This window comes from Pinus tabuliformis, chromosome J (genome assembly GCF_031772625.1).
Source record: "Pinus tabuliformis cultivar Carrire ecotype Pingquan chromosome J, CPIR1, whole genome shotgun sequence".
In the NCBI taxonomy this organism is placed as follows: domain Eukaryota; kingdom Viridiplantae; phylum Streptophyta; class Pinopsida; order Pinales; family Pinaceae; genus Pinus; species Pinus tabuliformis.
The window spans coordinates 578,245,007-578,261,975 of record NC_142295.1 but is presented as its reverse complement, the minus strand read 5'-3'; the positions used below and the strand labels follow the sequence as shown (position 1 = coordinate 578,261,975).

The following is a 16,969-nucleotide window of genomic DNA, read 5'->3' as shown; positions in this document are numbered from 1 at the left end:
TTTTAGATGAGTGAAATGCTTGTGTATACAACACTATATCAAATAGAGAAACCATAGCTCGACCTATGTTACAGAAAGAGAGTTTCTAGATGGGAGTGCAAGGGGTATCTGCCATTAGTAAACCATCAGTAAAGGTTCATTGGTTAGTTGATGGTGACAAGCCCAAAATAGGCCACTTACATGAAGCCATCAATAAAGCCAAGGAAACTATTCATAAGTACTAAGGAACAAGGGGGAGGAAGGATTTTTCAAATGAACCAAAATATGGGAGTCAATTGTTGAGCAATGGAACCACACGCTCCATTGTCCCATTCATGCAAAAAGGCAATGTCTCAACCTCATGTTCTCTTATTTCTATAGTTTTAGCATTGATGTTATGGATGGACTCCTCCAATGTGTTCAAATGTAAGATATCTAGAATATAATAAAATTAGGATTATAATATAGTGATTATTATAAGTAATAATCATATAATAATAGTCACAAATCCATATTATGTCATATTTAAAGTTAATAATAATAAGTTATGTCTTTTGCCAAAGACATGACATATCACCCACCACGTGCATTTATACACATCTATTGTACTCAATGAATCATGACATGGATACGTGTGTGCGCGCACGAATTACTTTTGTATTCATGATGTTCTCGCGAAGTGCTCAATGCTTGTAAATGTCCAAATAAATGGTGATATATAGGTTGGTCATTGAGACATTTGGTTATGACATCATTGTCCAAGAAAAGACCATTATGATGCTAAATACGCTTCAAGTACAATTTATTTCAAACTTTCAAATTCCAATGTCTTTCCTTTCTATCTATTTGTTATTCGATGGAAATATAGTTCCTTTAATTTATACATTGTAGATATTTGGTGGACAGCCTATGTAAAAGAGTCCTAGATTTATATAAACTTGCATTCAAATACATAGTGAAACTTGCAACTCTTCAAGGTGCAATCACAACTAGAATGTCTTTAAAAAATTACTCCAACAAGCACAAGAAGTTAGAAATGTTCAAACCAAATTTTCATTTATTATAATTCATTAATTTTAATTTATGATCTTCACCCTCTAATTATAATATGATCTTCATACATAGTAGATACCAGCTGTCTTATTATGTGGTCTATGTCTACAACAATCTCAAGTTGTGGGTGTGACAAAGCCCCTGACATGGAAGCCATTTACGGGATGTGATCGACACCATGACTCCATGGAGGGTGCAGGCCAAGAACCCCATGATTGAGTTGGATGTCAGTGTACTGAAGGAGAAAGAGAATGAAGATGCATCACTCCTAGTGCAAGCACATTTTCAGTAGCAGATTGACAGAGAATGAAGATGCATCACTCCTAGTGCAAGCACATTTTCAATAGCAGATTGACAGTGTGCCACAGCAACTACATCTGCATAGATGGGCAGCGGAAGAAGACATCTCACTTTTGCTTCCATCTCAGCCCCAACATGAGCCCCCAGTAATTCCAAAGGAAGAGAGGTGACCTTTGCTTATTAAAGGGGTACAAGAATCAATGATTTCCTAGTGTATTTATCGTAGTAGTATCTATGACTCATACTGAGGAATCATGAGATACATTTATTATCTTTTTGATGTGATTTCGTATCAGTGTCTCGGGACATCAAACTAAGGATAGATATCAGAATTCAGTACCGTGTATCATTTTGACATCTTATACATTTTATATATTAATGTTACTTTCATATTTATGTGGCAATGTGTTTGTTTTATATTGTTGTTGCTTTAAATGTTTAAAAAATAGTATTTTCGTATTTTTTAAGTTTCCCAATATTGTCGGATATTTTTCCTGATATTGCCAATAAGTGGCGTTACATACCTCGACCATATATTCACCAACACATTGTTTGCAAAATTGTTTAGAGTCTCATAGCTATAGAAAATATAAAATCCTTCATTTTCAGCAGGCAAAACATAGAATTCTTAGAAACTATTGTAGGATTGATTATTCCCAATCCACCCCTTAATTTTGTTAACTTAATCCGATATTACATAGCAATTATCATGCAAAAAAAAACCCAAGAGTGAACTAAACATTCCATGTTCCTCTTCTTTTATGTTCCATGCACTAAACATTACATGTCGCTGTTCTTTAAGTTTCACAATGTAATAGCTAAAAAAATAGTGCCTATTTGCTGACATTTTCAACAAGCCATCATTACATTTCAAGAGTTTCAAAATGGAGCCTTCATTACATGTAAGTCATCTGTTTCATAGTTATCTATTGCATATAAGCTTCAACAGTTTCAAAAGGGTGCAATCTTTGATAGAACTTTCACCTTGCAAGGCAAGAGTTTAACGAAGTAGAAATGATGTTTACATCCAATTTTCTACCTGCACATTGCAATAACTGAAATTCAGAGTCCAGAACCTCAATAACCAAGAAATAAAACATGACAAGCAAATAACAGAAAATAGTTGCCTATGACAAATCTTGCCTATAAATACAATCTTATTGATCCGATCCTCCCCTGCTTTCCACTTTCGACCTGGAATGATCTCATATAACTCTCTAACTGCCTGCCAGAATTTTGTTAACGCAAATCAGCTTCAATAGTTTTCTTAAGACAGTTGACATGTACAATTTTCTGTCCTGGGAAGAGAACTTGTGTTTTACTAATTTATAACCAAGTTTAAAATTGTAGTCATGGTCTTCACACAACCTGAGAATCAAATTCCTGCGAAAACTAAAGGAAGAATCCATCCCCTACTCTTAAGAATGTAGATGCAATAAGCCAACCATCAACAACCTGTATGATGTGAACTTCATCGGAGCCAAGGATGTTTAGAACACCTTTGCAGCGGTACACCTCCATGTTGCCATTTCTTTCCCAAAGAAGCTCTTCAAGCCATGCGTTCACCTGAAAGAGAACAGCCTCTTACAATAACATTTGTGCACTACGAGATGCTTAACAAGAACAACAGTATGTTCAATCCACATCCCTTTTCACTGTATCATATACAAGAACTCAAGCAAGAGCTTTGTTTTTAGTATTGGTCTCGAAACTAAGAATGCACAACACATACAAGTAATGTGAAACAACTTTGCATCTTTACAGAACAGATAGGGTTGACCTAAAGGAGTAAAGAGTACATTCATAATGATGAGAGCTTAATATTTTAAATTTTAAGAGAGACAGAATCCAGATTGAGAATCATTGACTGAAGAGATCCACAGTTGAAGATAACTAATACATATGCTGGGCAGATTGTCTGTCATGGACCACGTTAGCTTCACTGAAGGGTGTAGAATATGTTGAACAAATGATAGATGATGGAGAACTTATGTATCAGTGGTTCTAAGGTGTCTGCCAAATTCACTACTAGTGGATATAAGAATCACCATTAAAAATGGGAAATGCATACCAAACTTAGGTTTCCATTTTTAGGACAATAGTACGTGGATATAAAGTTGGGATTATACAATTTCTATCTCCACAGTCGTCTGCTATCATTACACTCTTTTGTAAGCATTTCTTTTTTCATTTCCTTAAGTGCAAGTAAAATATTGTCTACTTCAATGTATAATTAACCTGTATACCAGATTCTTCTAGGTCCCTTATGGATTTTGCTTCGCTCATTCATAGAGTTTTCCTATGGTTATGTCTTCTCCCATCAAGTAATTTTTCCTCCCACTTTTCAAACTTCCTTTCAATTGTCTTTTCCTTTATCATTTTAACCACCTTTTCTTCAACCTGCAGTACCTGTCTTGCATGGTTATCTTCATTGGTTTTACATATGAATTCTAATAGGACACCATTTTTAACAACAACAACAAAATCATTTGCAATGATGTATGCATGATTTTTTCTTTCATACAAGAGATAATCACAAAAAAGTACTTTGTTTCTAAAGTCATGTGATTACATGAACCCTGTTGTTGCACAAAGTGTCTAGGCACCGCGACAACACTCAGAGTAAGGGCTGTCACTCTTGATCCTTACTCACTCCACTTAGACTCTCTCCTAGGCAAGTCAAGGGGGGTAGTCCCTGAGGTAAATGGATGAGGAAGCCTGTGGAACATGGGCTCTAGGAGATTTTAATGATGGACAACTTGATGAATCTAAACGAATCTCGATTAACTTAGATGAATAGATCAAGCACTAATGTAACCAAGACACAACCACAAGATATAAATAATTATAGACTAGTGCCTTTATTATTTGAATTAACCATCAACTAAATAAAACAAGTTATCCAGAACAATTTTCAATATGTGACGAATAATGACAATCATGAATAATCAATATAAACACCCAACACTGTAACATGCAAAAGATTCTAGATCTAAAATGATTTCCATTAACTGCCCAGATCTAGATTCAATTGACTTTCTTCAAAAGCCAAATATGATTTAAAACGTTTATTGCACCTTGACCATAGAAAAACATGCATTTAATGACACTAAGGAACTTCAAATTCAAATCTTAATTATTCCTTAGGCGATAACTAAAGAAGTAAAACAAATCAACGGGTTAAAAAAACGAAATTTTTAATGGGCCATAAGCCGCATTAAAAACTTTAATGATTAAGCGAAAACCCCTTAATTTATTTCATTTTAAATCCTTAGTCAAAAATTTAAAATTTTTAGAATTTTTTAATGTTTAGGATTTTTAGGTTTTTCAAAAATGTTATGAATTTTTAATTATATTTTTATGATTTTAATGAACTTTTTAAATTAGAAAAAAAAAAATGTCAAAAGGCTAGTTTTTTAAAAGTTTTTAATTGTTTTAATTTTTAGATCTTTAAATATATTAGATATTTTTTATTTTTTTTTATTTTTTATAAGAAATAAAATTCAAAATGAAACAATGTAAAATAAAATCAAAAATGAAATTTTAATGAAGTAAACTAAAGTAAACTTTAAATGAAATCGAAAATCAAAAAAGAAGAAAATAATAAAAAGAAGTACAAACCCAATGGTAAAAGTAAAGAAATATAGACAAATGAAACAAATAGAAAAATCGAAATGTGTTACAATTAACCCTAACTCAAATCATAAACCTATACATTATGCAAATAAAATAAAAAAATCGAAATGTTGTTTTGTTGAATGCAGGTCCGGATGGTGGAAGGAGAGCTCGAAGGGAAAGCGAGAGACTGCAATGGGAGGATGGACTGGAGATGAGCTCGAAGGGTTTTTTGTAGGTCGACGGATGGAGGGTTCAAGCTGCGGTGATGGCTACGTGAGAAGCAAATAAAGGGTTAAGATACAGCGTGAAAGGCTGGACAGCAATGGTGAGAAGGGCAGGTTAGGAAGAGCAGACAACGTATGGAGTAGCGTGAGAGATTTAACTGCAGTTTGAGGAGGAAAGGCTGTGTGAGGGTATGAAGAAAAACAACGGAATGAGGGATGGTGTAGGCTTGAGAAAATTCATGAAAGGGCTGGAGGATAGCTGGACGGAGGGAGAGTTAGCAGCGAGGGTATATGCAGCAGGTGCGGACAGAGCAGCTATGTTAGAGGACAAGTTGGAGCTCACGTAGAGGAGGTGAAGGGGCAGAGATCTGGCAACAAGAAAGGCTGCGGATAGGAGCAAAAACGAGGGTTTGAAGGCCAAGGGAGAAACGTGAATCTGCAGGGTTTGATGGCAGCGAATGGAGAAGCCATGGATCTGGACAGAAAACGCATGAATAAACCCAAGTTTTTCCAAATTTCAAAAAAAAAATTAAACCCAAACCCAGAAAATAATTTTGAAATTTTCCAGAAAACAACAGTGAAGGCGAATTCGAAATTTTCTGCTTAGGAAACCCCAGGTAGCAGAGAAATTGCAGCCTAAGAACCGAAGAGAAATTTCCAGATTAAGATCTTATACCTCTGCTTAATATTTACCAGTGAAATTATCCAGATCAAAACAAAATTATGGAATCCACTTGCTTCAGATTTGTTAATGAAACCCTCAAAAAATTTCCAAATCTGAAAATAAATAAATTTAAACCCTTGGACTGCAAAATTTGGATATGATTCCTGCAAAAAATGATGTTGATGAACCCCAGAGATTCAAATCTTACCCTTTAGGGTCTAGATCTGGACACTACACAATTTTCTCCTTCAAATCTATTGCTGCAAGACAACAAGAAACACCCAAACGATATATACAATGACCTAAAAAACTAAAACCCAGAAAACCCAAGTCAGAAAACTAAAAATAATTTTACAGATCTATGTACATAGATGACAGATCTATCAGATCTAGGGAGCGTGAGTCCAACTCCGCTCCAAGATCTGATGATCTGAAGCTCTCAACAGCCAGATCTACCGATTTAGCACAAAAAAGAAAAAAGAAAAAAAACTTTTGAATTTTAAAGGAGGTACTGAGCTCAAAACCCTACATGCATCACCCATTAAAAATATCTTATGATAAGCCAGGGATCAAATCAAGTTGGGCTCTTCAAAAAACACAGATCGGGAGTTAATTGGTTCAACCGAAAACTTCCTCGAACGTCTGATGATCTAATAATCAAGGATTTCCTACAAAACTCAATTTAACCATCAACATAGAGTGAGAAAACGATAATAAAATTCAAATAAATAGAGATACCTACTATTATATTGAAAACTTAAATTATCATTCAAACCCCAGAGACTGAGCAAGATACATGTACTCAAATCGCTTTTCAGAAAGCTATCATCAATGGCTAAAAAGAAATCTATGCATGAAAATTACACATCTTACAATGTTTCCAGGAGGAGTAACACCAACAGAAATTTAACCCCAAAGTCTTTCTTTATTGCTCATAAAAAGGATTACAAGAGAGCTTTTCGATTAGTACACAATCTAGAGATCGGAGCTTTTGACTGACAAATGACCTCCTATTTAAAGATAAATCCTCCAACGGCTAGTTCGAGTAATCCTCGTCAAAGCAATCTCGACCATTGATGAGGATCAAAATTTCTTTTAATCTCATCCATTGAAATTTTAAATTATTGAGGAAATTCGAATTTTTCAATTTAATACATTTTAATTAATTCAAAAATTAATTTTTTGAATTAATTTCCTCAAAATTTTGACTTTGACTTAACCCCAGGGACCAAAGGCTTAAAATTTAGCAAAATAATCAATTTACCGCAGTCCCTGGACCTCTTAAAATTTAATTTTTAAGGACCAACAAATTTTGCCTTCAGAGAATTTAAATTTACCTAGGACCTAGAATTAATTAAATTTTTGGCTTAAGATTTTGATTAATTTTGGCCAGAAAATTTAATTAATTAACCTATGAGGAGATAAATTATTTTTTTAACCCTCAAGACACTTTACATCATGATTTTTACATTTTTTACATCTCAAGGGGAAAAACCCATTTGCAAAAGACCCTCACAGACTACCCAGTTCTGCGACACAAATATAATCTAGCAGATCAAGCAATTTGTAATAAAATAACCTAACCAAATAGTTAGGATTATTCCCAAATCGCTTTTACATAGACTCAATCTAGAACACTAGGACTCCCCTAAGATCCCAATGACAAAATCCATTCCGGCTTTGGGGTAAGGCTTAAAGAAAACTCTACCGACCATCCAAGAATGGATCAGTGAGACAAAAAACCTCCCGGAATTTAGATCGTCACCAGAAAAATAGGTTTACCTAGGTAATTACATACACGACACAGATCTGCTGAGATTATTTACATTATACACATGCAGAATGGGTTTACATTATAACATGATCCTCAGGTTGATGATGATAGTTGGATGGCAAGAACAAATCGATCAAGCATTATCCCTTTTGTGAAAAAATGGGGTGTAATGCTATGGGTCGTTGACACGTAGTGGTCAACAAACCCAATAGCTCAATGACGTTAACTTTAAAATTTGCGAACCCAATATCACAAGTCTCAACAACAATGGCAACGTAGATTGAAATCCATAGAGAATATCAATGAATAGAAACGAAGATGGAGAACCACTACATGAAAGAAGTATATGCGGTGCATAGAAGAATGGAAAACTGGCAACTTGACAATGGCATAGATAAATTCTCTCCTTCCGATATTGTATTTCTTCATGGTTATTGGATCAGGAATTCACTATAAACACAAGGCCTACCTGCATTTCAGTTTACTTCTGGTTATGCTTGAAGCGAGTTAATGTTGAAATAGTTGCAACTTGATTCTAATGCTAGCAGAGTTTTCTTGAGGCCAACATAAAGGAGAGCCAAAAAGAAAAAGGATTATGAAACAGCTTCACAATAACGATTAATGGAATAAATGAAAACTGAATACTGCAGAAATATTTTTTTAGAAATTAGATCAATTATCATAGTAACCAACATTGTTTCCACAGCAAGGCCTTAACTGACAGCTCTATCTCTCATTAGACCAAAGCACAATGTTGGCGAGGCCAATGACTATAGACACTTTCATCAATGTCTCTCAAGGTACATACGGTTGATTTTTGGGTAGCATCGGATGTGCTCTAGCTCTGAAAATTTATGGAGGGGCTAGAACACATGAGATCTCCAAGACCCAAAAATCGTTAGGAGAAATTCCACCTAGAGTGCATGTTATTCAAATAATTAATTATTTTTAAATTTTAATGGTGCCTAAGTTAAAACTTAGGAAATTAAAATAATTAAAGTGAATTAATGTAAATATGGGTGAGAAGCGTCTAAGTGATGAGGATCAAGTCTAATTTAATCTTAGTCGTTGATTAGAGATTAGATCACGACCGTTGATTTCTCAACAAGAAAAGTATAAAGGAAGGCTTGGGGTCAGTTGGAGAACACACAGAGGGAGAGCAACACTTGAGCTAGATCAAAATTTTGGGGTGTGGTTTGCTGAGAATTTCGGAGTAAGCTTCTAGTGCAGAAAGGGGCAGTTCGGCATTGGACTTTTGTCCAAGGCCAAGAATACATAACAGAGAGGCAGTGCAGCAACAAAGAGAGACAACACAGCTCCAGGAGGGCTAACGCGGTCACTTAGAGGCAGCACTGGGGTTTCTGTGAGGCAGATCGGGCATCAGTTCAGTAGATTGATTTCTGAGCCGGGAAGGCTCACTGGGAGGGTGACGCAGCTCCTAGAGGAGGTGACACAGTTCCAGCGCAGAGCTGGGAGCAGCCATCGCTGCACAACACTGGGGACAGCGCAGTCACCTGTGGGGTTTGTTCATCCAGTTGTTGGATCCACCAAAATATCTGTCTCCGGATAGAGGTACTTTTGTCAGGTTTATTCTCTGTTGGGTGAACCAAATTTGGCACCCTAGTTGTATTCAGAAATCTTCTTAGTAATAAAACCCTCATATCTGCTGCACCGATTTTCCAACACTAGGTTTTTCTGGGGACGTTTAGTCCAAAATTAAGTGTGTCCTTTGTGTGGTTGTCTCATTTATTTTTTCAGTACTTGATCTGTATATTGGTGTAGGCTACAATTTATTTGCATTAATATTTTCTGAATATTTCTGAAAATAAGTTTTTAGAATGAAGAACACAAGTAGGTATTGCAAATCAGTTTAATGCAGTAGGATTTCTGATTTGTTAGATTCATAAATTTTCACACATACCCATTCGGGTGTTCACTGAGTATGACCTTCTAGGACTATTCTTATCTTGGGTTCCCAACCCTTAAAGAATATTGGTCCTCTTGCCTACTCTTCTCTTGAATTCCCTACACATCCTCAAAGAGCATCAGATGCCAGATGATTATCGAATCCTCCATTCTTTCTTCCCAAATGAAGACAAGAATGTTGTGTCTATCTCTCCCTCTCAGCTAGGGAAGATATGCCCATTCCTGTAAAGGAATGTACCCAAGTTCCTTCTGACCAGGAACTTGCCCAAGCTCCCTCTTAGTTAGGCACTTGTCAGAGCTCCCTCTTCAACTAGGGACTCTCCTTATCCATCAGCAACTTCTTGTTGTGGGTCCTTCACCTGCTTGATCAATTTCTTTCCTTGATGTCATGAAATTCAGTCGGGCTTCTTCCTTGTAGGGCATCAGCGATCAATCACTTTCCTTCTTGATTCCTCATGTCATTCCTTTCTTCATGGAAAGTGGCCTTCTTAATACATATCTGGAACCTTCGTCATATGGCTACTTCTTTCTCATCATGCTTCTTTCAGGAATTTCCATCCACCACATGAATGCTAGTTGTACTTGCACTTACAACTCTTGTTCTAGTAGCCCCGCATGGTCCCATCCAGATATTACTCGAGAAAAATCACAATATAGCATTAAATCAAATAGTACCTTACGATATGGCTTTCCATCATGACATCTTGTTGGCTTGAATCATCAGCATCCTGCATGTTCATATCTCCAAGGCCTCTCTAGGTGTCAAGGATCCTTTGATCTTTTTCTTCCTTTGTCAGAATTCTCGTGCCTTCTTCCAGGAGATGTCTCAACATGTCTGTCGGATGTTGATTCCTAGTGTACACGTTGTCCTTTACTCCTAATCTCTTTATCTCAGATGCTTCTTTATAGATTTTCTTAGTCAACCACCTCATACTCCATATGAGGACATTTCTCATGTTGACCTTTATCAATGAGTGAACAATGCCTTCGTGCATTTTCTTCAATGAAAGAGATCTACCCTATTCTTGACCATGCTACCAAAGAAATTCCCCATGCTCATTGATACAAATGATGACATGACTTTAACTGAAAACATAGATGCATATATACCTCATCTTAGTTCTTTCCTTGATCATCTCAGCTTTCTTTGACAGCTTCCTAGATTTAGATTACCTCAATCCCCTTTGCTTTGCTACATCTTTCCTTGCCTACATATCATCCTTTCTTGAATCCCCATAAGTGGAATTCCTATCAAGACATCTGCTTTTCCTGAAAGTCATGAACCCTCTATTGAAGATTCCACCGGAGGATTCTTGTAGTCCTCATCCTGCAAATGCTCCTTCTGCTAATGATAGTGACCTTCTAAGATGATTCTTCTTGATCATGATCATCCATTTATGCATTGATGAGGTTATCCAATGGTTACATCCTTCCTACATGAATATATTTATCTGAGCTATCTCTACATAATGCTCCTATATTCCTGAAGATGCCATTCTCATAAACCATGCATTCTATCCTACTGCTACATGTTCCTATGATACCCAAAACTTTAAAGAAGACTTATGTGAAGAAGTTGATCTCAGTCATAGTAGAGATTTGGAGGGTCCTCCTCCTTCTGCTTCTTCTCTTCTTCTTTCACTTCTTGGGTAATGTGGGCTTCTTCTCATTTCCTCTTATTGTTGTCCTTCTTGAACTTAGGACAATCCCCCTTATAGTGTCCATACTCTTGACAGCCAAAGCATTGGACTTTAGACATCTCTCTTTTACCCTTTCTTTGGGGACCAAACTTGCCAAATTTCGCTTTTCTCTTGGCCATAGCAACAAATGCTTGCTCCTTTGATCCCACATCATCTTTGGCTTTGAGTCTAGTCTCCTCAATTTTGCATAGAGACCAAAGTTCATTCAACAGGGTAGCTTCTTTCTTGGCATATATACTTGATGTGAAGTTGCCCCATTCCTCAGTTAATGCATTGAGCACTACAATTGTCATTTCTCTGTCTGATGTAACTTCTCCCAGTTCTTCCAGTTGGTCTCTCATCTCATAGACCTTCATGAAGTAAGGAGCTATTCCTTCTTCCTTGGATATCTTCATTTTATACAATTCATTACGCAACAATATCACTTCTCCAATTGTACTAACTGAGAATACCTCCACCAGCGTATCATAGATTTCTTTAGATGTTTCAAGTTTGGAAACATAAGGAATGAGAGGGTCCTTGATGGAGCCCTTGTTTCATCCTTATTATACTTTGCTAGGGCTTCAGTTTGTTCCTTAGTAGGAACAGTGACACTCCCTTTGATATAGTCCATAAGTTCATTTTATTTGAGAAGTAGATCAGTCCTCTTTTTCCATGCAAGGAAATTTGCAGTCCCAACCAATTTGTTGCTTTCCTTGAAAAAAGACATTTTAATATGTTCAGAAGAGGACATAAAAGAACTTACTTGAGAGAGTTGTTGTGAAGAGATCATGTTGCTTCCTTGAAGATTTGATGATTTGACTTCGTAGATCTTGGAGTTCTTTAAGATGCTTCCTTCAAGGTGCCTTATGAGAGATTTGCTTGTTGATGAAAACTTTTCATAGTGTAGATCTGGAAATCTTTAATGATGGGCCTGGACCTAAGTACCTTTCTTTGAAAATGATGAGTCTTTGATGTAAACTCTTCTTGGATGAACCTTCTTGTAGATGCCTTTATATGGAGGGCTTTCTTCTTTCTTTGTTCCTAGGATGGTAATCCTTCTTGATGGATCTAGGAGAGGTGATAATAATCGTCCTTGTCTTTGATGGATCTGATGTTTCAACCTTTGTGTGCCCTTGCTTCTTGATCTTGATGCTTTGATCTTCTATGTGTTCTTGAGATGCCCTTCCTTGATGTGTCACCTTAGCTCTGATACCATGTTGAAGAATCTAGGGCATCTAGGTTAGGATGAGATTCTTCTGACGATGATAACTATTTGTGAAGTACTTTTACTTTTCTTATTAGCACAATCTTCTCTTGTCATTATTAGTGTGTGTTCTCTTACTTTATCAAACAGTTACCAAAACAAAAGGAGACAAGAACACAAGATGTTGGTTCTCAGTCAATCCTCTCTCTCCTATAGAGGAAAACCCTTTTGCAAATTTCTCTTATTGAAGCTTCAATTGACAAATGCCAAACCTTAGACCCTTGACTGGTAGATCCTCCAAGCACAAGACGCAGTCTCTCTTTTGCAACTTCATTTTTGTCCTTCAATCAATGCCTCCTTCTATATTGCACCTTGATCTCTTTCTTCGCACTTCTTCCGGCAACTGATGGCACTTTCCTTCGCTCCTTTTCCGGCAACTGCAGAAACCCTAGGTCTCCTTAGAGACCTCTTCTTTGATGCCTTCCTTTCCTTCGCTTGGAAATCTTCCTTTTCCTTGACACTTGGACTAGATAATGAGCCTCTTCTTCTGGTGTATCTCTGAGTTAGAGGCTGATCCTCTTAACCCTACTGCAGATCTGATTTCTTCGCACGTGTGGCTGATCTAGGGCTTGAAATAGACCTTTTTACTTGCCTCTTTACTTCGCTTTAGGTGTCCCCTTCTTCGCTTGATGAGGAGACTTGGATTGTTGATCTCTTCTAGCCCAACCGAGCTACTTCTTATGACTGCAATTGCAGATCTGATATGGCAGCAGAATGAGCCCTTTCTCCTTCGCACGTGTGACAGAAAAGAGCCCTAAAACAGTCCCAAAAATTTGGATTTCTTTCTTCTCTTCTTCGTTGGCCTAGAAGCAACCTTTTGCTCTTCTTCGCACCTCCTTCTTGACCCTCTTCTTCGCTGACTTCAGAGATAGCTTGATGGTCTATTGGTGAGGTCGAACTGCCCTATATATAGGAGTTTGTCCCTCCTATTTGGGCCGACTTGAGCTAGTGAGGCTGACATGTCCTTAAGTGCACCAAAAAATTCATTTCTTTGAGCCGACTTGAAGAGGAGACTTGTCTTTGCTTTGGAGGATCTCTTTTGACATATTTCTTTGACTCTAATACATAGATTTACATAGTGTAACATGCCCACATGGGTCTTCAACAATTACATTGACTCTTTGACTTTCCTAGAAGCACTTAAACATGTGCTTGACCTATCAAATGGGCAAGAAACCCATTCTTGATAATGACAAAAAATAATAATTCTTTTATTTTACAAGTACAAAGATCATAATTACATTTATGAAGACCGGACCTAGTTACAATTTTTTCAACACCTTCACTATTTGAACTAATAATGTTGTCCTAAAGCTACTTGACTTCTTTAGATTTATTTTCTCAAGATAACACCTTGAATATTATTTGTTGTGTTCAATGGGTTGACACAATTTGTACCATTTAACACCATTTGTATATCCAACAAATATGCATTTAATATTCCTATTATCTAGCTTTTACAACTCCTTACTGAGCACATGCAGATATGCCTAGCAACCAAACACATGAGTATGTGCCACTAATGATTTATTCCATTCCATAGCTCCTTTGACATTATATCATTGGGCACTGAAATTGGAGATCTATTTGCCAGATAATGAGGAAACATCATGTGAATTGCCCAAGATCAAATCCCAACCAATGTAGATCCCTTGTTTGTGTGACAAAGAGGTGTTCAACCTCTTCTAATTGGTTTCTCTCCATCATCAAAGGGGCTTCGCACATGTCTGATAGCCCAAACCTGTCTAAGTGGATGTTAATTTTTATCCTTTTTACATGTGGTTGCCACTGCCTCTACCCAAAAACACCTATATAAGCCACCATCTATTTGCATACTTCTAGCTTTATCTAGGAGCATCCTATTCATTCTCTCAACAACTCCAATTTGTTGCATAATGTACTGCTTGGTTTTGAACCAAGCTATCTTACTATCTTGATAGAATCCCTCAAATTCTTTGGATCAATAGTCATTTTGGTTATCACTTTGTAATGCTTCCATGTACTTCCCAGTCTATCTATTCTTCATGACATATGTCATATACCCACATTTTCCTTGAGAAATATCAATAGCAATGACAAAGTTATAGATCCTCCAGCAAAGGAAACCCGAAATGATCTACTGCTATGACTATGAATCGATTTGAAAACTTCTTTTGTCTCATATTTGCTTGAAGCAAATTTTACATCATGTTGTTTTCATAAATGCAACTCCCGTAGAACTTAAGAACACACGAACTTCCTATTTCTTCTAGCCCCTACACCATTTGTATTAAACTCAAATCACACAAAGCTTGGTTGCGAATTTGCCCATTCATTAATTCCAAAGTGTCAAATTATTAATTGGATGTTGAGTTAGTGCACTTACTCTAGTACCAGTGATGCCTTGACATGTCAATGAACATTAGATTGTTGTTATCGATACTCAAACGTAATTGCATCCAATTTGTGTAGAGTTCCCATGAGCTCTCCTCTAGCTAAGACTAAATCACTTCTTATTAAATTGCAATGGTCATTGGTGAAGATCACCCTTACCCCTATGTCAACCATATTGCTAACAAAAAGGAGACTTTAAGCCAATCCTAGAATATGCAATGTTACCCACCACCTATGGGTGATCCCTATAGGAGAAATTTTCTCCTAGATTTGTCTTCAGCCGGCAGCCAGCAGCCCCTTGCAGCCATCAGATAGCTCGATGTGCCAATAGTCTCCACCACCTGAGCTAGCCATTGTGTGCTCTCGCCCATCTGTTATGATTGTATGTTTGAAGGTGGGCCTTCCAACCCCGAAGGTATGACTTTTCATTATGTAATTGGGTGTTTATGCTTTCTTTTCATAGGCACATTTGGACATGGATTAGTGGGTAGATTTGACGGAAAGAATGTGCTTGGATTGTACTCTTATTCCCTTATCCCAACTTGGTGATTAATCTTGTATCCTAGTCCCGTGGGATGTCCTCTATTGGCTACTAGCTTTAGGAGTGGCGCTGCATGGGAAACCCTAATTTTGGTTGCATGGTCTCGTTTCCCGACACCATATCTTTCACTCCCCTCCGCTCATTATAACAATTTTTCACATTTTTCCCATCCGGGTCCACATTTTCCCATTGGGTCCACAAGGTGGTAGCCTGCCCCTCCCCTTCTCCACACTTTGGGTCGAGCCTGGAACGATGCCCTGAAGGTTGATGCAGCTAAAAAGAAAGATAAAAGCATAATTTGGACACTTACAACAAGAAATGTACCTCAAAATGAAAAAGATGGTCGGGACATAAAAAAATTAGCACATGGGCAAAAATCGAACATGAGCTCTAACCGTTGTCACTATGGCCACCCCCCTAGTTCCTAGGGCCCCTATGAGTGCCCCTTGCATCATTAAGGAACCCATGATTGTCCCAACCCCTGGTGGGCGATGAACTACCCAACCTTAATGTAGAAAATCCTTGAAACCTTGCAACTGCTAATGAGAGCAAACTGATCACAAAAGAGACAAGATTTCTCTACCAAAAATTTGCAAAAATAAAACAATGAATAGAAACACAATCAAACATAGAACACAAAATTTATCTGGGGAACCCAATCGGGAAAAACCTATGCTTGCTTGTATTGAATCAACTGAGCAATTTGACCTATTACATAGAAATTGCTTCAAGCTTGAAGCTCTATTGCAATACTGATAAACTCTATACAAGACTTGCCCAACACTTAGGCAAATAAGGCCATCTAGGAGCCTCCTATTTCCTAGTGCAAATTCTCCCTTAAAAAATAGGAGAATTCCCTATTTCCTTGTGCAATTCCCATGAGAATTACTCTGCTTGCTTCTCAAGATCTTCTCACGTAAACATGTGTAGCATAATAAATACAATTTATGCCTTCGTTCATCTCAATAGGCAATTCGAATTTCATGACCTACTAGGGCTAAATTTAGCAGCTGCTACAATTAACTAAGAGTATGTTGAGTTGACACAAAGTCAACTACTCAACTAAACTCATGTCTATCTCTATTCTAGAACTAGAGATCAGTTAACTGACAGAGACTAGAGTTAACTATGAGACTGAATATCAGTCTTGATGTATTCCAAAACCCCATTATCATCTAACACAGCCTCCATTTTGTCCTTCCATGAACAAATGTTTGAGGTCTCTTCTAGGGCATGCCTCCTCAAACCATAGGATGGCATAATTCCTGCACTTGTAGAATTCCTACACCAACTGATCTTCTCTCCAACGCACTTTGAATCTAATCAAGGAACTCGGTCTTTATCTTGTTTTCAGCTCTAATACCATGTAGAAAATCCTTGAAACCTTACAACTTCTAATGAGAGCAAACTGATCACAAAAGACACAAGATTTCTCTACCAAAAATTTGCAGAAAGAAAAAAATGAATAGAAACACAATCACACATAGAACACAAAATTATCTGGGGAACCCAACTGGGAAAAACCCCTGCTTGCTTGTATTGAATCAACTAAGCAATCTCATCTATTACAT

The 16,969-nt window shown here is 37.2% G+C and overlaps 1 protein-coding gene across 1 annotated transcript in view; it reads right to left on the bottom strand.

The window, feature by feature from the left end:
* Nucleotides 1-2,062: 2,062 nt before the first annotated feature.
* The window catches only part of LOC149228300 (uncharacterized), a 130,252-nt gene continuing 115,345 nt past the window's right edge, over nt 2,063-16,969 (bottom strand). The window contains exons 7-9 of the mRNA XM_089378144.1: nt 2,788-2,898; nt 2,476-2,557; nt 2,063-2,371 (exon numbers count right to left, since the gene is read on the bottom strand). Of these exons, the coding sequence (XP_089234270.1) occupies nt 2,313-2,371; nt 2,476-2,557; nt 2,788-2,898 (252 nt within the window). The 3' untranslated portion in view covers nt 2,063-2,312. The remainder of the gene's footprint in view (nt 2,372-2,475; nt 2,558-2,787; nt 2,899-16,969) is intronic.